The sequence below is a fragment of the Lipomyces tetrasporus genome, assembly GCF_029532465.1.
Source record: "Lipomyces tetrasporus strain NRRL Y-64009 chromosome Unknown POJ06scaffold_3, whole genome shotgun sequence".
Classification (NCBI taxonomy): Eukaryota; Fungi; Ascomycota; class Lipomycetes; order Lipomycetales; family Lipomycetaceae; genus Lipomyces; species Lipomyces tetrasporus.
This window is the reverse complement of record NW_026611598.1, coordinates 510,874-529,373: the sequence shown is the minus strand read 5'-3', so window position 1 is coordinate 529,373 and position 18,500 is coordinate 510,874. Positions and strand designations below refer to the sequence as shown.

Below are 18,500 nucleotides of genomic sequence, written 5' to 3'. Positions count from 1 at the left end.
ATTGTCAAACCGGCCTGTGCCAACTTCACAAACACAAAAATAGCAACAGGTTTAGAGATCCAAAGTTTATTTAGATCATCGGATCGACTGAGCAATGGTACAGTTCTTTGTTTTTGGATGTCGATAATATCAATAATGCGTGGAATACGTTGAGGACATTGCCAGTGCTACGTACAATGACCCATGTCCTAACAAGCAAGCTTATGTTATCAGCAGGAGCTGGATTACAGCCGTACAATCCTTCTAGAACGTGTCACTCCACAATCGATTACTCATGTGGCCTATCGTAAGCAATGCCTGCAGGTGATATATAACACCAACTGGCGCGGAACGAAATTCTAGCACGTATTTATCTAGAAGAGAATGTGATGACAAGGTGCTTGAAATGCACACCGTACGATCGAATGCCTGGATTTCCTAATCTGTGTCGGATGATTCATCAACAATGATGATGCACGAACAGATACGTTATCTGTGACAAGAAATTTAAATGCAGTCTGCAGGGAGTGTGGGAGGGTTCAGGTTCCAGCCCTGAAATCATCGCCTGATCTCGGCTTAGGCAACCTTACACTTTAGTTACCCTCACTGTCGCCACCGACCAAAATAGCGAGAGGCATCCAGCAAGGGTGCGATTATGCGGTCCCACAGCCCCGGCCCACGACAACTTCTCTCGCACGCATGAGCTTGGAAAATTCATCGCCTGTATTGCACTGAGCCGCTCAGCGTGACATCCGTGCACGATATTTGACTCTAGTTGCCGTAAATTGTACGTATTGAAACAGCATAATAGAGAAGAAAGCGCGGCACGAGACCAGCGGTGCCGAAAGAAAAAGTGACAGGAAAGCGATTCCCGTATTCGGCCTGGGGCCCATGATCGTTTGGCGCGATATCGGGAAGCCCAGCAGACTTGAACCGAGATCTGGCGAGGTTGAAGCCGGTAGGCATGGGATTAATCTGGTGCAATATGCACGGAGTTTCGAGTACTTGCTATCGGAATTCCCGCGGAACCTTGCGGCCAACACATTAACCTGAACCGACAGGCACAGGAACCCAATCATCTTGTGCCTGGACAGTGTATGGCGGTCGCTAGGAGTGTATTCCACTAGTCACCGCACATTAACGAAAGCAGAATGCACACATCGTAATCCACGAGCATGTAGCGGGGAAGAAGTGCATCCAGACCGCAAGTGCCGAGGGCAAGAAGACTATGAACCGGTTCAAATGCGGGCCAAGTGGCAGGTGGATGCGAGAAGACAGACTGTGCCTGGTCTCGAGTGGTCGACAAGGAAAAGAACCAGACATAGCCCTGGCGCGGCGATGGACTTGCAACCGCAAGTGCAAGTATGCAGTATGCACGCAGCCCGGCCATTACTCATCTGCGCGGTCTGGGTCGCAGCCAGTAAATCGCGACAAACTGGATCGTGTGAGTGCGGCCAAACCTGGTCTAGCCTGTAGTGACCTTATCTTCGCGTCATTCAGCCCGCCACATCCCCAGTCTGCTTTATTTGACGGCTTCTGTCCGTTCCATGATCTGCTGTCCCCCATAAAGATCTGTCATTCTTGTCGATCACCCTCATTGCTCAAGTAGGTCTTCGACAGTCTCTAATACAGTAACTACATTCCTTGCAATAATGGGCTTTTTCATCGAGAAGATACCGACTCCTCTGTCGCCGAACCGCGATGGCGCCTTTATTAAGGACGGCACTGGTTTCAGCAGAGTCTTTGTCCCTACTTACAATGCTGTACTTGGTGCGATCTTCCTCGCTCTTACCGCCGGTTACTTCTACAGCCTACATTTCAGAAAGCCTCATGGCGAGAAGCAGCCGCTTCTCGGCAACAGCTTCAAGGGTCCTAGCAAGGCCTCCCTTTACTACCGCCGTTTCCGATCCGTCCTCCTCTATCAGCCAAAGGGCCGCTACTCTGAATCTTATGGCACTATGCTTGTCATCGCTCTTTACCTTGGCTTGAATGCTTTCTACCTGTTCGTCAACAGTACGTTCGCTGTAGTGTTAGCCAGATTCTCTTTCGCTTGTCTAATTTGGTATAGATTCGACCCGACATGTCACGATCTTCGGTGACCGCCTTGGTCTCCTTGCTGTCGTCAACATGCCTATCCTGTTCCTCCTTGGTGCGAAGACTGGTCTGCTTGTTCAGTGGACCGGCTGGTCTCATGAGGGCTACAACATTCTTCATCGTCATGTCGGCCGTGTAGTTTGCACTGCTGCTGTTCTCCATGTTTTCTTCTACTCGCTTGCTTGCCCCATCGAGGTTATGGTTCACGTTACCACTATCTTCGTTGCTTTGCTCGCCACTATTGGATTCTTCTTGATCTTGGTCTCTTCCATCGCTCCTCTCCGCGCGAAGACCTATGAGCTTTTCCTGCTCCTCCACGTCTACGGAGTCGTTGCCATTCTTCCCCTGCTGTACTTCCACTTCGAGCGGGTCCGTCCCTACGTCATCGCTTCGGCTGTTATCTTCCTCTGGGACAGAATCAACCGATTCCGTAACTCGCAGCACGTCATTGCTCACACCACCATCCTCTCGGGTAACACCGTTAAGCTTTCCCTTAACGTCAACTCCACCAGCCGCGAGATTCACTGGAAGACGGGCCAGTATGTCTACGTGTCCATCTCAGCTCTCGCCAAACAGCAGGCGCATCCATTCACCATCGCTTCTCCACCTAATCCTAACACCCTTGACTTAGTCATCCGTGCCCGCAAAGGTTTCTCCAAGTCACTCTTCCTCTCTGAGTCTGCTGAGCACACGGTTACGTTCCACGGTCCATATGGCTCTCCCCCAACGTTCGAAGGTTGCGACCGTGTCATTCTTCTCGCCGGTGGCGCTGGCATCTCTTACACTTATCCCGAGGCTATTGAGCTCTCTTCTTCCACTGGTCACTACGCTGCTGCCAATCCCGAGGTTGACTTCCTATGGGTTGTTCCTTCCCGAGATTTCTCCTCCTGGGTCGACCTTAAGGAAGACTACAATGTCGACTTCAAGATCTGGGTTACTGCCGAGCAGGGACGTCCCAATATCACGAAGTACGTCAAAGATAGCATTATTGCAGCCGGCCCCGGTGCTCGTGTTGCCGTCGCAGTCTGTGGCCCTGCTCCTCTTGTCCGCGACTCGAGAAACGCCTGCGCCGAGATGCTCTGGGAAGGCAACAATGTTGCGTTCTACTCGGAGAACTTCGGTTGGTGATTGCATTGCAATTTTACCCAAATTTCTGGTTGCAAGTTCATTTTAATTGTGCGTTTGGATGTATAGGATGGTTTAAACATTATTGTGATTTTTGTTGCATGAGAGGTTAAAGCTGCGGCAGCATAACAACGTGGAGTTTGTGTTTTTTCTTGCGCTTTCGTAATTCCTTGGAGTTCAATCTGGTTTGAGATTTCGACCACAATTTGTTTCTTCTTTATTTCTTGGGTACGGTTTCATTGGCGAGATTTCTTTTTTCCTCAACGGTTTCGCGAGCGGTTATACACGCGGGTTTAATAATTGATGTTGTGGTGCTGTCTAGAATTTGTCTTTGTTATTTAAACGGAGGAGTGGTGGACGAGAAAACAATGAGGCATGATAATCTCAACAATTGGATGAAAATAGAATGTATAATTAATGCTAATGCTTATGATTTATCCTTCATCGGTTTTGCACAAGTGTTTATTGTCGATTGGGATAGATTGGACTGAGGACAAGGTGCAGCGACCTGCCGTTGTTCACTCTTTGAGATGGCGGTGTAGTTTGACGTTTTCAGGGGCATATGGTTCATGTGATATGCAGGGTTTCGTTATCCCTTCAATGATGTGTCGGATTGCGATGCGAAGAGAGGACAAAAGTAGGACAATAACTACAAGTGAGAGATTACCCCTTTATCCTATATTCTGTACGAGTATGGATAACTAAATGACTATTTGAATCATAAGCTTAAGTGACCATTCGTGTACTTGACGATATGAGAGCAAGCTTAGCCAATGCTGACAATTGATTACCCTCCGCACCAGGGCGAGGGAAATCTTATTCTCGCCGTCTCCACCAAAGTAATACTCATCCAATTAAACCATCGCTCATTCTTCGAGTCGTACGCATAACGTACAGGACCTCTGGATTGCGCATATCTAATTGAATAATCGTGGACACCAGCTCATTCTGAAAGGTATGTACTAATACTTCCCCCACTATCTTACTCGGAACAACGCAATGGTGCCTGATGCGTGGGCTCGGTCGGGGAACCTGACCGACGATTGAGTCATGCTCTCGAGACACTGTGTGTTCGCTGTGTGCCAAGTCTGCTCTCTTTGGTTCATGTTCTGACCGACTATAGCGACACTACGTTGAGTTATACTCACATTTCCAAATCACAGAATGTTTACGGGCATCGTTGAAGCAATTGGAGGTAAATATTGAATTGGAACATTGACGACCGATGCAGTATGTTAATTATGAATTCTAGTCGTCAAGGAGTTCATCGAGACTGATACTTCAGACGTCGGTGGATACGGCAGCTCGATTGTCATTACCGAATGCCCGCTTATTCTCGAAGACGCGCACTTGGGCGATAGTATCGCTGTTAACGGTATGTCCAACCAGGTTGGCAGTCGATTGGTATATTACTGCACGATGCTAACATGACGGGAAGGCACATGCGTAACCATCACTGACTTCAACTCCACGGACTTTAAAGTTGGTGTCGCACCGGAAACCCTCCGACGCACGAACCTGGGCGAGCTGCGTCCCGGCCACAAAGTCAACCTCGAGCGCGCAGTCGCGGGTCATGTTCGTTTCGGCGGACACTTTGTGCAGGGCCACATTGACACGACCGCGACCATCCTCTCCATCACGCCCGATGGCAACGCGAAGACGTTCTGGTTCCAGCCCCGGGATTCGTCTGTTTTGCGATTTATTGTTGAGAAGGGGTTTATCGCTGTCGATGGCGCCAGCTTGACCGTTATTGACGTCGATGAAGTCGAAAGGAAGGCGTTTTCAGTCATGCTGATTTCATACACGCAGGACAGAATTGTGACCTCGAAGAAGCAGGTCGGTGATACCGTCAACATTGAGGTCGATTTGATGGGAAAATTGCTGGAGAAGCAGGTTACGCTTCAGATCGAGAACCAATTAAAGGGACAGCTCAGTTCAACGTTAGGCGGGTTGGTCGAGAAGATTGTCGACAGTAAATTGCAGCAGCTAAAGTAGAGGTTAATTATGCAGTCGTTACGACGTCTTGGCGTTCGTGAAAGTTGTTTCTCGGGACGGGGAAAAAAGATTGTGGATTGTTTGCATTAATGACGAGTATATATAACCCTATAGAAAATCTTGGACACAGATTGTACATGCCTCAGCTCTCCTCTTTATCCATATCATCCGTGCGTTTCCTCTTTCCTCTTGCACCGCTAATTCCCTCCGTCTTGCGATTCCGCCGCTTAGCATGCAATTCCTTCATCTCATTTATCGCTTCTCTTTGCGCCTCGCCAACTCGTTCGCTAAGTAACATAACAGCCTCTTTATCGATCGGGTACTCATCGAGCTTCTTACCAAGAACACCTTCTATCCGTAGATACATCTCCAAATCATACTGTGTCACAAGCGACAAACTCTTTCCCGCCCGTCCGGCGCGCGCAGTTCGACCAACGCGGTGGATATACGCTTTCGAGTCCGTCGGAATGTCGTAATTGAGAACGCAATCTACGGTCGGAATATCAAGTCCTCGCGCGGCAACGTCGGTCGCGACTAGTATCGAGCGAGCGCCGGCTTTGAACTTGTTCAAGGCGCCAAGGCGGGAGGATTGAGACATTTGGCCATGAAGCGGGACGGCAGAGAAGCCGAGATTTCGGAGGATGATAGCAACACGTTCAGTGTCGTTGCAAGTGCGCGCGAATATGATCATGGACTGGCCAGCCATTTCGTTGACGAGGTAGACAAGGTAGGTGTCTTTATGCTTGAACGGGAAAAATAGATAAGATTGTAGTAAGGTCTTGACTGTCTCGTACTTCGTAGACACGGCAACCCGGACGGGATTTGCTAGCGATGCGCGCTGGAGCTTCTCGACTTTTGACGTCATTGTAGCCGAGAACAAGAGCGTACGTCGCTCGCGTGGGATGTGGAGGAGCAGTGTATCGATTATCGGCCCGAAATCCATGTCAAGCAGTCGATCGGCTTCGTCCATGACAAGGTACTGCAGCCCACGCAAGCTAAATCCTTTGGTGTGTTCGAGATGGTCCATCAGACGACCAGGCGTGGCGACAATAACGTGTGGTTTTTTGCCGAGCGCCACGGCTTGCGACATCATGTCCATACCGCCAACGATAACCGCACAGCGCAGCCCAATGACTGAGCCTAGTGCTTCAAACTGTTCCGAGATCTGATACGCCAACTCACGCGTCGGGGCAAGAACACATGCAAACAATGGCTGCGGTCTCTCCCAAAGTGCTACATATGGCATTAGCAACGTTCACGAGCGCCAGTCCCGTTGTCTCATACCTTGTAAAATTGGGATGGCAAAAGCTGCAGTCTTGCCGCTACCAGTCTGAGCAAGACCAATAATGTCACGGCCTACAGAACCATTAGCACGAGTGATAGACCTTCCGAGAATTGCGAATTGTACCTTCAAGCGCCACAGGAATAGCTTGCTGCTGAATCGGTGTTGGTTTCTTGAACTTGAGGTTCTTGCAGGCCTCGCAAATTGGTGCAATGATACCCTATAGCTCCAACATCAATATTTTTCTCCATTGTAGCAACTAAATTGGCTGATAGGACACACTTACTAGACCCTCGAATGTTTCAATTTCGGTTTGTTCCAGCCCTCCATCACCTAATTCGACTTCTTCCAACTTAGGATCACGATCCTCATCTTTAACTTTCTGCTTTGCCATCTCAGACCACTTCAAGCTAGCCAAATTATTGATCGCTGCTTCACGCGGAATTCTTAAGTGTCAGTGATTCCTAAATAGCTAAAGGTCCGACGATTCTAGATTGGAATTTTTTTCGTTTACTCCCAACTGAGATTTGATCGCAACCTCCCAAGTCCAAAGTCCCATTGGCACCGATGAACTTTAACCTTTTTTTCTGGTTTGGAAGATAAATTTTCGAGCTTCCAACATCCCACGACTTTTGTTTCAGAAGCGTGTTAAGGAACGAGGGCTTTTTGTATCCCAGATACCTAGGTTGAAATATGGTGAAACGCAGGGTACGTGCTTTGACATTGTTACGCTGCGGAAGTCTGTCTTGCATCGTTACTGGAAGAAATATTCAATACTAACAAGATGTGGCTAGCACAAGAAAAGGACCCATGTTCCGCAGCCGAACCCAGTGGAAGCGAATATTCCGCAATCCATGGTTCTTCGTATCGGCGGATCAAGCGTCGGCGCCAGCTTATCGCAACTGGTGCATGACGTGCGTATGATCATGCAACCGCACACCGCAATCAAGCTACGGGTATGGCTTTTCCATGCATGTCATTCTGAAACTGGAAGTTAATAGTGCAACGCAGGAACGGAAAGCGAACAAACTGCGCGATTATTTATCCATGGCCGGACCGCTGGGCGTCACACACCTGCTAATGTTCTCCAAAACCCAGAGCAACGAAACCTCTCTTCGAATAGCTCATACTCCCCGTGGACCAACCGTGCATTTTAAAGTGCAATCATACTCACTCTGCAAAGACCTCCGACGTGTGCAAAAGCATCCGTACATGCCTGACATGGAACTTCAGACGCCGCCGTTACTTGTTCTGAACGGATTTGCGGCGCCCGCAAGAGCGACGACAGCTTCTGACAAGGCGCATTTGACTCTTCTCACGTCGATGTTTCAGAATATGTTCCCGGCTATTACTGCTAGTGCCGCAGCATTGAAGAAAATTAAGAGGGTCATGCTTGTTAATTTCGAGCAGGAGACGGGCGAACTGCATCTGCGGCATTACTTGATTTCGACAAAGACGTTGGCGAGCAGAAGCGCTGCTGCCGCCTCGGCGACAAAAATCAAGAAAGAGGAGGAGCAAGATGAAGAGATGCTCGAGTCTGCCAATGACGATAACGACGACGAGATTAACGATCGAGATATGGAAGATGACGACGAAGAAGCTAACGAGGAGGAGGAGGAGGAAAACATGGACGATGATGACGACGAAGACGAGGAACGCTTCCTCCCGCACGCTCCATCCGGCATCTCACGCGCAAAGCTGCAAAAACTCCTCGCGTCTAAGAAGCGACTATCAAAAAGCCTGCCGAGTCTCGGCAAAACGAAGGACATAGCAGACTTCCTTCTCCGTGAAGATGCGGGAGAGATGAGCGCCGTCAGCAGCGAATCAGAAGCCGAAGACGACGACATGTTTGACGGCTCGATACTCCACGATGCGAGAAATCGACGTAGCTCTAGTGGAGAAAAAAAGGCCGTCAAATTAATTGAACTTGGACCGCGTATCAAGCTTAAGTTGCTCAAGATTCAGGAAGGGGTATGCGAGGGTGCTGTTTTGTACCATGCGTATAAAACTACTGCCAAATCAGAAGCTAAAAAGTAGCTATTGTTGGCAGTTTTTGGATTGGGTTACAACAGATGCATATCATTGTATATACTTTGTAAATGGTTAACGATAGTTTGCATAATTGAGCTATACTATGTAGACTGCATATATTGCCGAACTTTGAAACCAGAAGGACTCTTTCCCTATGCACACACATGAAGGCAATATTCAATCACGGGTGCCATAAAAAGATATCGACTAACCAAATGCAACAAAATTTGAATACCCGACTCCCAGAAATTACCAAATACAATCTTTTGAAAATCCCCAAATTTTATTTACGACCTCAAAGCGCAGTTACTCAACCGATAATCCATTTCGCTTCCGTTTTGGTATCCGAAAGACCGGAATATCGGCACTCATGTCAAAATTCGCAAGCCAGCTAGCGCCCCACATCCACGCGCGGTCAGGAGCCTCCTCGTCGATGGAAATACCGCTGCATTTGTCGACCAGGTTATTGAACTCCGGTGGGAGGATTCCTGAGTTTCTGCGGGACCAGTCTGAAAGGGCTTGCGATGCGACCGAAAACTGTAGGACTTTCATTTGCGTCGTGACGACAATTAAAGAGTCATTGTCAGGGCAGAATTTGAGGACGGACGGGATCGATGGGATGCGTGGCAGCGACCAATGGATGGATTGATTTGGCCAGTCGTAAACCACAACATAGCCCGAGATGGTTGAGAGTGCAAAGTACTTGCCGTCGGCGGAGAACGCGAGATTATTAATATTGTCCAGGTACGGAAGTGCCTGTTTGAGCTCGCCCTTCCCTTCGGCTGAGTCGCCAGTGTACGGAAGTTCGCGTAGTTTGTCCTGGTGACCGATAGAGTAGATGAATATTTCGTTCTCCGCGGTAACGAGAACGAGGTGCTGACTGCTTGGATCGAAGCCGAGAATACTGCACCCCTGGCCTGCAAGTGCTGGAGAAGCGATCTTTTTGGCTTTGAAACCAAAGCCCTGCTTCGATGGTAGCAGGAGGAATAGTTTTGTTTCTGCGTTGGTGGCAACGGCAAGGTACTTAGCATCCACAGAGAGTGCCGCATGCGTTATATTCTCATCATTCTATAAAGCTGTTAATCCATACACTCATCTCCAATTAATTGAATCACACTACTAACATTAAGAGCCAACGACGCTACTACCCGCTTGTTCTTCCCCTCGGGAATCGCTTCCGAGGAACTATGGAACTTTTCCAATGCCCATATCTTCACTTGATTGTCGCCGCATAGAGCGACTAATTGTCGATCACCCACACTATGGACATGATGCCTTGGTGGAGAAACTGGAATCTTTCTAAACACCCCGTCGATAAAGTTGTCGACCGAATTGATAACGATCGACCGTTCTACTCCACCAGAGATCAAATAGTTTGCATTTTTGGATTCGTAGCTAACTAGCGCCCGAATATCGTGCGCATGCAATAATCGGCTTGACATGTTTGCCCATCGACGGAGCTTGTTGTCGACGACCGAATATCTGACAATCTTGTGATCGACTCCCGCTGAGAAAACCGTATCTGCAGCCTGCATGGGAGTTAGACTGATTCTACATCAACGTCTGACGCAACTCACCTCATTACTAGCGAGACAGAGCACATCAGCCTCATGCACTTTAAAACTTTGCAACAGGGAGAAATGAGCAGCATCCCAAAACTTGACGCTACCAGTCGAATCACCACTCACAATCGTCTTACCGTTTCCCAGCACGACGACCGACCACACGAGAGTTTCCTCGCCCTGAGCTTTATCAACCCGCATGGTACCAATGATTCGCCCTACCACACCTTCACTAGTGGCACCATTGAGCTCACCGACTTCCCCAGCAGCGACTGCAGTCCAAACTCGTATCCGCCCGTCGGCACATCCGCCGACGACCTGGGTATTCCCACGCCATGCAATACTCAACACTCTCGATTTGTGTCGTTGTAAGATGCGGCCATGCTCCATCACGCCTCTGCCGCCTTCAACATCGACAATGACGACTGATCCATCGTCGCACCCCGCCGCAATCTTGGTGCCGTCCGGAGACGGAGCGATAGACCACACGATTCCAGCATTGCAGTCGCAGTGATCGAGCGGTAAGCCAGTTTGTAAATCCCACTCCGTCACGACGGTTGAACCGCCGATTGAGAATAGTCGCAGATCAGCGCCGGATTGCGTCCACGCGAGCCCCTCTATTGAGCGATTTCGTCCGCCCTTCAAAGTCTGCACACCGTCAGTAAAAAAAACCAAAGCCGTCTATTATGCCATCGGTATCCCAAAGTTAAGGGAGAGACTCACAATTTCATGAACCCAACTTGACCGCGGATTCCAAATCTCAATGTCGCCGTTCGCGCGACCGACTGCTAACCGCAACGTCTTAGGTGCATATTTGTCTGAAGTAACCGACGCATGACTAAACGCGAGCGCGGTAATTGGATGAGAATTGTAGTCGAGAAATTTACACCGGCGAAAATCCATTATTCCAAAATGCTGTAAACTATTCGAATTGAAAAAGATATGTCGATATTGCACAAACACAGTGTGCGAGTATGGCAAATGCTTAATTGACGCCTGCAAAAAACAATTTATTCCCAAAGATGTCGTCTTCCCTCTCAGAAAGAATCGGTCTATCTAGATTGTAATTACCGGATCGTCAGAATGTTTAGACCATGGCCGGCACGAGACTCGCTTGAATGCCCTGGGGTTTGAGAAAAATTTATGGCGCTATATCAAAGAAAGTTCAAATTGGGAGATCGGGGATCGTGTTCAAGTGGTAATTTCATCAATGACCCTAACCCCGAAAGTTGGTCTCGAGGCGTAAATCTTAGGGAGGTCCCGCAACCATTTTACGCGACCCAAATTTACACGAACTAACCCTTGCCCAAGTCGAGCACGCTAAATTTCGCACCAACTGGTATTAATAAACGGCCACTGTATTGTCGGCAATGGCAACGTCTACGTGATTTACGGCGATCCGGCTTATGGAGTGCTAGGCTGCATAATCGGCCCTTACAATGGGGGCGCTCTCACTCCAGAGCAGTTGGCCTTCAACACATCGATGAGTAGCGTGCGACAGTGTGTAGAATGGCAGTTCGGAGCAATTCTCAATACATTCGCGTTTTTGGAAATGGGTCTCCAACCGGTTGGAATGTATTTCTTAGTCGCACATTGTTCCACAACACCCTGTCATGTTTTGAAGCTAACATGACCGCCAGTTATTTCGAAGTGGACCCGCCAACTGTTCATGAATACTTGCACTCCATGCAAGCTGCGGTCGATGCATGATAGAGTAGGTGGTGTGGTGTGTGTAGAGGTTGAGTATTTTAGAAATCGGCCTCCATGTACAATAATCTATGCAAATGGACAAGACTAAGTCATTGCTTTAAAATAGCTTGTTATTAAACATATAGACATACAAGAGAATATTAAAAAAGTAAAAAATCTACATCTAAAAATCCTAATTGTTTTATTTCGAATGACAGCATCTAAAAGTTGCCTTCCTGACTTCTTGTCTGGTCTGGTAGCGAGGACAAATCCCTCCTTTCATAACTACCAGATCCTTAGTACATGCATCATACGTGCTCTCAGGCACGGCAAGGACAAAAGCAAGCGTACAAGGCATAATTCTTCTGCATGGCGCAAAAGTCCAATATATTACTGAAACTTTTTGAAATGTCCAATATACCACTGCTCGCCGTACCCGCGGTACCTGCGCGACTTGCGCGTACCTCTGCACCAACGGCGTGATACTTAGAACAATGCAAAGAACTTAATTACCCTCCTTTCGCTAAAGATATCGTTCATAGCAAACATCAAAGCCTTTTGTCAGGGAACTCGTCTCCAATTGAGGAGGCATGGTTGATACTGTTCTGTCGTGTCTCGGAAGCGTCCTAAAGAAGCAAAACGATTTCTGTAGAACGACGCGAGACGCGTCGAGGGAGCTTTCCCGCAATTTTAGAGTTATTCAGGGTAAGCTGCCTAGGAGTAATGAGGGGGCGCGGAATATTGGGTGTGTACCGTGGGTACGGCGGGCAGGGGTATTTTGGCCATTTCAAAAGTTTCAGTGGTATTTCGGAAGAATCTGTATTTGAACATGTCAGATGCAACGAGTTCATACCGCTTCTTCGAAAGACGACGCATCGCGACATCGCGAATGGTCTTTCTTTCCTAGATTTTCGGTTTGAACTTTGGCCCTTTCCTTTTCGGCTATCGGTTTGACGCCGCAAATTTACGAGAAATAACCGCCTCAAATGAAGTAAATTTAGGGCATAAAAATGATACGAAACATCGTCTCTCAAATTTACAGGACCACTAGCGCAAGAGTGATTCCATGTAAAATTTGGTCACGTAAAATGGTTACGAAACGTTCCCAATCTCGTCGTCTTGGCACGAAACTCAGACTGCATGCTATGTCCAACATATACAAGTCATGACGATACAAATGCTAGCATTAACAATAAACAATTGAAGATAAAGCCGCGAAATTCCGCTTCACGGACAAATTGTCTCTTGTTTTAGCCGGCCTTCCGCGTCCGAAGGTCGCGGCTTCGTTGTAGTTTCGCCCATCCTCAACCGATTCAAGTTTGTAGGATTCACATCTGCGGAAGCTCAGCGCAGAAACGGAAGAACGCAAGAATGGCCGAAGACCAGATAGAGCTGATACCATCGCACGAGCAATAAAGATAGAGAGAATACTTCCGAGCGACAAATAACCGGGCCGTTAACAAGCTAACAAGCTAACAGTGTGCCCAGGCGCTTGCAACTACTACTGCCGAGCTTAACTTTCGACCGCCATACGTACGACAAATTGCACGACATGTAATGCATTATTTACATTAGATATTCCGAACAAGTTGTAAACGACATCTGTAACAAGATTAATCCACAATCAAAACCTATCCCGAGGCAGCAACCATGCCTCTCTCTCAAAACCACAAAATACCTAATGGAACAAAAAGAATGGGTAACAAGGTTACAGGCTATACTTTGAAAATAATACAGAACAGCACAATTCACAAGAGTCCCCAATACTAAACCTATCTTCGACCAAATACGACACCAAGGACGATTGCTAATATAATGCAAATAATGACTAAATACGTGTTAGCATCGGGAGGCGAGATCTTCTTTAGTGAAGTAGACATACGAATGATGCCAAGGCAAATCCATTTCTTTCTCCGGGCGGCGCGAGCATGCTTTACGGCAATCCTGGTCTCCTCAACGCCCTTATTGACATCGTTCTCGACTCTCTTTACGGTATGATCAACCGCTTGCACGTCCTGAGCCTGGACTTCTACCAGTTCCTCCATGTCCTTGAAAAGCTGGACGAGTTCACCAAGTGTTCTCTCCATCTTTTGCAATTCTTTGTGTCTGTTCTGGACTTCGGTAAGAGCGGTCCGAGCCTCACCACGACGATTCGAGTTGAGAAGCTACAAATGAATTAGATTACCTATACCAGTATATCCGAGAACAGATTACTTACCGCCTGCGAGAAAATCTGGCTGCCAGAGGTATCTTCGATAGCTTGCCGGACCTCGTCTTCGGTAGCGTCGGGACGAACTGTTCGAAACGAATTAGATCTGCGTCGAGATATATGGCGACTGAAAACCATAATCGGATAGCAAAGTTGACATACCAATTCTGTATTGTCTCTTGGCTCTCTCCTTGTACTTCATGCCGTACGAGGCTTCGACACTTTGAAATCGCTGGATAGAGTCCATGAACGTCCTCTTGACAGCATCGACCTGGACACGCTTAGTGCTATCACTCCGGCTCTTTCCCTCCAAGCTCTTGATTTTGTACTTTAGCGTGTTCGATATCTGGGACGTTTCTGCAACGAGCGCGTCAATCTGCTTTTGATTCCATTGATCTTGCTCTGTATCAATCTCGTTCAGGGATCGGTTATGAAGGGATTCTATCCGGGCGACATTGTTGTCAAACTGACTGATGGCATTCTTGATGGAGTCGATTTCGCTGAAGAAGACGCTCATGTCATCCTGGCCGCCGTAGGGGCCGCCGCCATTCAAGGTTGACATTTCGTACGACTGTTGCGCCCTTTGAATCATCAGCAAAAATTATAAAGAGCAGACTGGGAATAAACGCGGAGTAACTTACGCATACTGATTACTGTCATATGCCATGGCGGGCGATGGGTAGCAGGATTTTGTAGGTGGTGATGATGAGAAAAGGGATGAAAGAAAGCAACTGTGATTTGACTGTGAGCGAACTAGACAGGCCTCAGTCAGACTATAGCAATAGAACACGTTTGAATCAGACAGGTAGACTTACTGGAAAGACGACACGCGAAGAAAGAGAAGTCTAGTTCGTAGGGAAACGGGGGCCGTGACGGCTAAGCGACGGGCCCGAAAAAGCGTTGTGTGTGTATATATGACTTGCGGAGGCCCACGGCCACCTACAAGCAGCGCGATGGCTCGGCCGGAACCGTTGGCCGGGTAACCGCCTGCTTCGCCCCACGCGGTACATGTGAGCCGGCTGACGTCCTCACAACGCAATCCCTCACTCCGAATGCTGCCGATTGCGTGTTCGTGGGCATCATTTGTATTACTGTAATACGTATTAGGTCTCATTGGTGACATACGGATGCAATACAATACTTGTTCAAGCAGTATGACTAAGTGGCAGTTTGAGTCCGCATACGAGTGCGCGGAGATTTGTTGATGATCTCACTTGATCGCCCTAGCAGGAAAGGGATCTGTACACTTCGACAGCGAGATTGGGACGCATGCGTTTGACTATACATGCAGCCGTAAGATACAATACAATATGAAGCAGTTCAATTTTCGTTACACAGCCAACTACAGCATAGCTTTCTTACTGCGTCACTGCCCGATAGATGTAATAACTAGCTATCGGAATAATAATTAGAATGAGAGCAACTGTCAAATACACAGCACACCACCAATATATTCAAATGACAAATCGGATGCATACGTATACCTAGAAGAATCCATTTCTTTCTTCTGGCTGACCAAGCATGCGACACTGCTTTGTCCAGATGTTGAACATCGGATTCGACATCTCTCTGTACATTGGCCTGCATAAGTTCAATATGTTGGATATCCTCCGCCTCTCGCTGGACCTCCGCCATCAGTTCTTCCATCAACTGCGCCAGCTCCATAAGAGCATTCGATATCCGCAAGATGTCCTGCTGCTGGCGTTTTGCTTTTTCAAGAGCGTGATAGGTCTGCCCGTGTCGATCGGTATTGAGCAACTATCTGCACGTTAGTGGCGATTACTCTGTATTGCACTTGTTCAGCCTACAGCCTGCGCAACGATCTATCCAGCACTCTCAGATTCGACGGTATCTTTGACTTTCCGCCTCACTCGCGTCAGGCTTCACGATCATGTATTGCCGCACAACCATGTTCTTCAAGTATGCCTGAACGCCGCCTCGGCATTCTGGTATCTTGTCAATGAATCCTTGAATACAGACTTGACACTCAGCACTTGCGTATTCTTCGTCGAATCGTTCCACGTCCTTGACTCCAGATTGCGAATCCTGTCCTTGAGCGTCCCGCCCGCCGACGGGCATCGCGCCGTCCACGTATCGATCTCTCGCTGGAGCTCTTCAATCTCGCCGGGATCAACGGTGGCCAGCAATTGCCGTTGTAATACGTCAACCTTGTCGGTATCGGCTTCATAGACGGTGATCATGTATTTCAAGTTGTCGGTTTCAGCAAAACACGCCCTCATATCCTCTTCGTACGTGTTCCCGTCGCGACCAAGGTGGTCATTTCGTATGACCGGTCTTCGAACACATCCGGCCTGTCGCTGTAGTTATTCTCGTACGGATTTGCGCCCGCGTAGATGTCGCGGCGAGGCGCGTTTATCAATTTCTATCGTTGTCAGTGGTTTGGGCAGGAATTATATGAATGTGCGACCTTAACCCACCTGACGAGAGTCGTTCATTTTGGACGAAACTGGTGGGATAAGGAATCGAGTCAACTGCAGGTGTAGTAAGTGATCATTAGCCAGCGTCTGAGGACGACAGGATGAAATACGATTTGCGAGACCGCGAGGCGAATCAAGTCAGCGCAAGCCCTTCAAAGGCTGTATGCAGAATCTAACCTTTTCTGTATTATCTGTACGTACGTACGCGCGTGTAGAAAGAAGCGGCTCAGCCGCACACGTCTTAATATATAGCGACATGTCTCTTTGAGTACCAGTCAAGGCAGGCTTCGCCGTCAAATATAATGTCTACGTCTTGGTCCCGCCTGCCGTTGTCAACAACGAATGGTCTATATGTAATATATTATATGTGTGGTGAATACGCAAGCCCATCTTCAGGCTGCTGTTGTGCGCCGCAGATGTAGGTCGCCCTCGATCGATCCATGATGTCCACAACTCGATTTATTTGTCTATCAAGGTTGGTGATTATAGAAGCACCATCAATTCTGTCGGCGAGTCAACGGCGCACAAATGCCAAGTGCATATTGTATTGAGATCCTATCGTCATCTGCCCAGTAATATATGTACCTGTCCCGGCATCCGGCGCCCGAACAGTGTGCCTGGGTGTGGCGCTCGTCCAACAAACATCTTCCGGCCAAATTCACGGCGCTCGGAGCCAACGCAAGTGTCTATCATTTCTCCGCTGACATTAATAACTCATACTTCCTGGCTCAGCAGTGCTATACAACAAATATGCATTTGGTTGTCGCTCATGAGAGTAGTAACAATTCGCTGGCTGTGCCTCACGAGTCGAGGCTGTGTGGCGTTAGCCCCTTGAAGGGTTAGGGCGTTGCGTGCGGCCAGCGGAGACGCGTTTGTAGAAATGACGGGCCAATTGAGCGAAATTGCCACTTGAGGTGTCAGAAACTCATAATTGGGATTCGATTCTTGTGGAATTTAGTGCTTGTAATTGCATCCCTATGTAAATTTCTAGGCTTTGGGGTGTGCGAGTGACGGCGGTACTACCGCGGTGCGGTCCATCATCGAAACGCAATAGTGGAGAAGGGTCCCAACATGTCGAAACTCTATCCGGCTCCGTAGAATAGTTGGCGGCCAAGATTCAATCGCTCGATTGTCGCCACTGATATCGTCGAATATAATTACACGCCGCTCCCGTCAGTCGCCTCTGTTCCGGCACAATAACTCTTAAAATGGCCACTCTCCACGGTCGATGCCACTGCGGCGACCTGCAATGGACTGTCACAAGCGATTCTCGAGCGCTACCGGTATTCCACGACTCTGTCTTGTCTGGTCTGGGGGAACATTCTAACGTCTTTGGACAGGGCCACACGTTGTGTCATTGCCGCTCCTGCAAGCTGCTTGGTGGCGGCGACTTCACCGGTATCCTATTGACCTCGATATCCGCCATCCGGTTCGAGCACGGCACGCCGAAGGTCTACACGTATCATAATTCCGAAGGTAACCGTGTTCATTGCACGTTCTGCAGCGTCTGCACCACGCACGCGTATCATCGCGACGAGAGCCGGGGGGACGAGGTCCAGGTCCGGACGTTCCCGCTGTTGGAAGCTGGAATCATGGGCGTTGATAAGGAAATTAACGTTGGTGAGCGGCTTAGCTGGGTCAAGAAGGTAGACGGGGCGAAGAGTTTCAAGAGCTGGATTCCTGCTGTTGCTCGAGGTCGCCATGGCCGACGATTGTCGCGGAATTAATCACAGTGTGATAGGTGTTGTTCGTCCGTGTTCGTGTAAATATTGTAGATACGATTTATGACAGGTTAAGGTTACAGGCTAGGTATTGTGATGGCTAGGGATTTGCGTTGACGAACAGGAATTGTAGATTTGCATGGTAACATACGGGTATTATGATAACTACTACTATATGACTTTCGGGTTTATTCGTTGATTATTAGACCTTATACAATTCTTATTATATGATACATTATCTTACGTCTTTTGCTTGACAATACTTGCTCTAAGCGACTTCTCGAGCAGACTGGTCATCGAATGATCCTTCGTGGCGTAATCTCCGTTGACCCTGTTCTCGGACAGTTGCTCTGTGACGCGTCTTGCGTCAAGCCC

At 48.3% G+C, this 18,500-nt stretch overlaps 9 protein-coding genes across 9 annotated transcripts; 4 read left to right on the top strand and 5 right to left on the bottom strand.

Annotated features, from left to right (window-relative positions):
• Positions 1-2,106: 2,106 nt before the first annotated feature.
• Positions 2,107-3,201, top strand: POJ06DRAFT_193909 (FAD-binding domain-containing protein; the record flags this gene model as incomplete). Its single annotated transcript, XM_056184932.1, has 1 exon — positions 2,107-3,201. The coding sequence occupies one exon, from the start codon at positions 2,107-2,109 to the stop codon at positions 3,199-3,201; it is 1,095 nt and encodes a 364-aa protein (XP_056045275.1).
• Positions 3,202-3,911: 710 nt separating this feature from the next.
• On the top strand, positions 3,912-5,330 carry POJ06DRAFT_219960 (uncharacterized protein). Its single transcript, XM_056185601.1, has 3 exons — positions 3,912-4,393; positions 4,451-4,573; positions 4,637-5,330. Exons 1-3 carry the CDS (start codon positions 4,363-4,365, stop codon positions 5,191-5,193), a joined length of 711 nt encoding a protein of 236 aa, XP_056045274.1. The 5' UTR covers positions 3,912-4,362; the 3' UTR covers positions 5,194-5,330.
• A 5-nt stretch (positions 5,331-5,335) lies between these two features.
• POJ06DRAFT_266434 (P-loop containing nucleoside triphosphate hydrolase protein) lies at positions 5,336-6,869 on the bottom strand (the record flags this gene model as incomplete). The annotated part of the gene is made up of 4 exons (XM_056189152.1): positions 5,336-6,426; positions 6,478-6,549; positions 6,602-6,695; positions 6,762-6,869. The coding sequence occupies 4 exons, from the start codon at positions 6,867-6,869 to the stop codon at positions 5,336-5,338; spliced, it is 1,365 nt and encodes a 454-aa protein (XP_056045273.1).
• Positions 6,870-7,168: 299 nt separating this feature from the next.
• On the top strand, positions 7,169-8,988 carry POJ06DRAFT_288661 (Brix domain-containing protein; the record flags this gene model as incomplete). Its single annotated transcript, XM_056190303.1, has 3 exons — positions 7,169-7,183; positions 7,270-7,431; positions 7,487-8,988. 3 exons carry the CDS (start codon positions 7,169-7,171, stop codon positions 8,510-8,512), a joined length of 1,203 nt encoding a protein of 400 aa, XP_056045272.1. The 3' UTR covers positions 8,513-8,988.
• POJ06DRAFT_247968 (WD40-repeat-containing domain protein) lies at positions 8,585-11,326 on the bottom strand. The gene is made up of 4 exons (XM_056186963.1): positions 10,792-11,326; positions 10,084-10,716; positions 9,631-10,035; positions 8,585-9,574 (listed from the first exon to the last, which is right to left on the bottom strand). Exons 1-4 carry the CDS (start codon positions 10,969-10,971, stop codon positions 8,813-8,815), a joined length of 1,980 nt encoding a protein of 659 aa, XP_056045271.1. The 5' UTR covers positions 10,972-11,326; the 3' UTR covers positions 8,585-8,812.
• A 2,018-nt stretch (positions 11,327-13,344) lies between these two features.
• Positions 13,345-14,852, bottom strand: POJ06DRAFT_71633 (t-SNARE). Its single transcript, XM_056191455.1, has 6 exons — positions 14,782-14,852; positions 14,608-14,697; positions 14,129-14,547; positions 13,976-14,052; positions 13,640-13,922; positions 13,345-13,585 (listed from the first exon to the last, which is right to left on the bottom strand). The coding sequence occupies exons 2-6, from the start codon at positions 14,631-14,633 to the stop codon at positions 13,530-13,532; spliced, it is 861 nt and encodes a 286-aa protein (XP_056045270.1). The 5' UTR covers positions 14,634-14,697; positions 14,782-14,852; the 3' UTR covers positions 13,345-13,529.
• Positions 14,853-15,222: 370 nt separating this feature from the next.
• POJ06DRAFT_71603 (uncharacterized protein) lies at positions 15,223-15,756 on the bottom strand. The gene has a single exon (XM_056191454.1). The coding sequence runs from the start codon at positions 15,629-15,631 to the stop codon at positions 15,356-15,358; it is 276 nt and encodes a 91-aa protein (XP_056045269.1). The 5' UTR covers positions 15,632-15,756; the 3' UTR covers positions 15,223-15,355.
• Positions 15,757-15,882: 126 nt separating this feature from the next.
• POJ06DRAFT_236477 (uncharacterized protein) lies at positions 15,883-16,422 on the bottom strand (the record flags this gene model as incomplete). The annotated part of the gene is made up of 2 exons (XM_056185902.1): positions 15,883-16,284; positions 16,405-16,422. The coding sequence occupies 2 exons, from the start codon at positions 16,420-16,422 to the stop codon at positions 15,883-15,885; spliced, it is 420 nt and encodes a 139-aa protein (XP_056045268.1).
• Positions 16,423-17,514: 1,092 nt separating this feature from the next.
• POJ06DRAFT_247954 (Mss4-like protein) lies at positions 17,515-18,363 on the top strand. Its single transcript, XM_056186962.1, has 2 exons — positions 17,515-17,687; positions 17,745-18,363. The coding sequence occupies exons 1-2, from the start codon at positions 17,613-17,615 to the stop codon at positions 18,129-18,131; spliced, it is 462 nt and encodes a 153-aa protein (XP_056045267.1). The 5' UTR covers positions 17,515-17,612; the 3' UTR covers positions 18,132-18,363.
• Positions 18,364-18,500: the final 137 nt, after the last annotated feature.

Bases quoted from the DNA above. Each gene is read 5' to 3' on its own strand.
- POJ06DRAFT_219960 (XM_056185601.1), top strand. From the start codon at position 4,363: ATGTTTACGGGCATCGTTGAAGCAATTGGAG. The intron at 4,394-4,450 runs GTAAATATTGAA...TATGAATTCTAG, and splicing joins CATCGTTGAAGCAATTGGAG to TCGTCAAGGAGTTCATCGAG. The intron at 4,574-4,636 runs GTATGTCCAACC...CATGACGGGAAG, and splicing joins CGATAGTATCGCTGTTAACG to GCACATGCGTAACCATCACT.
- POJ06DRAFT_247968 (XM_056186963.1), bottom strand. From the start codon at position 10,971: ATGGATTTTCGCCGGTGTAAATTTCTCGACTACAATTCTCATCCAATT. The intron at 10,717-10,791 runs GTGAGTCTCTCC...GACGGTGTGCAG, and splicing joins CAAGTTGGGTTCATGAAATT to ACTTTGAAGGGCGGACGAAA. The intron at 10,036-10,083 runs GTGAGTTGCGTC...ACTCCCATGCAG, and splicing joins TCTGTCTCGCTAGTAATGAG to GCTGCAGATACGGTTTTCTC.
- POJ06DRAFT_71633 (XM_056191455.1), bottom strand. From the start codon at position 14,633: ATGGCATATGACAGTAATCAGTATGC. The intron at 13,923-13,975 runs GTAAGTAATCTG...ATTCATTTGTAG, and splicing joins GCCAGATTTTCTCGCAGGCG to CTTCTCAACTCGAATCGTCG. The intron at 13,586-13,639 runs GTATGTCTACTT...ACACGTATTTAG, and splicing joins GATTTGCCTTGGCATCATTC to TCATTATTTGCATTATATTA.
- POJ06DRAFT_71603 (XM_056191454.1), bottom strand. From the start codon at position 15,631: ATGGAGCTGGCGCAGTTGATGGAAGAACTGATGGCGGAGGTCCAGCGA.
- POJ06DRAFT_247954 (XM_056186962.1), top strand. From the start codon at position 17,613: ATGGCCACTCTCCACGGTCGATGCCACTGCGGCGACCTGCAATGGACT. The intron at 17,688-17,744 runs GTATTCCACGAC...GTCTTTGGACAG, and splicing joins GCGATTCTCGAGCGCTACCG to GGCCACACGTTGTGTCATTG.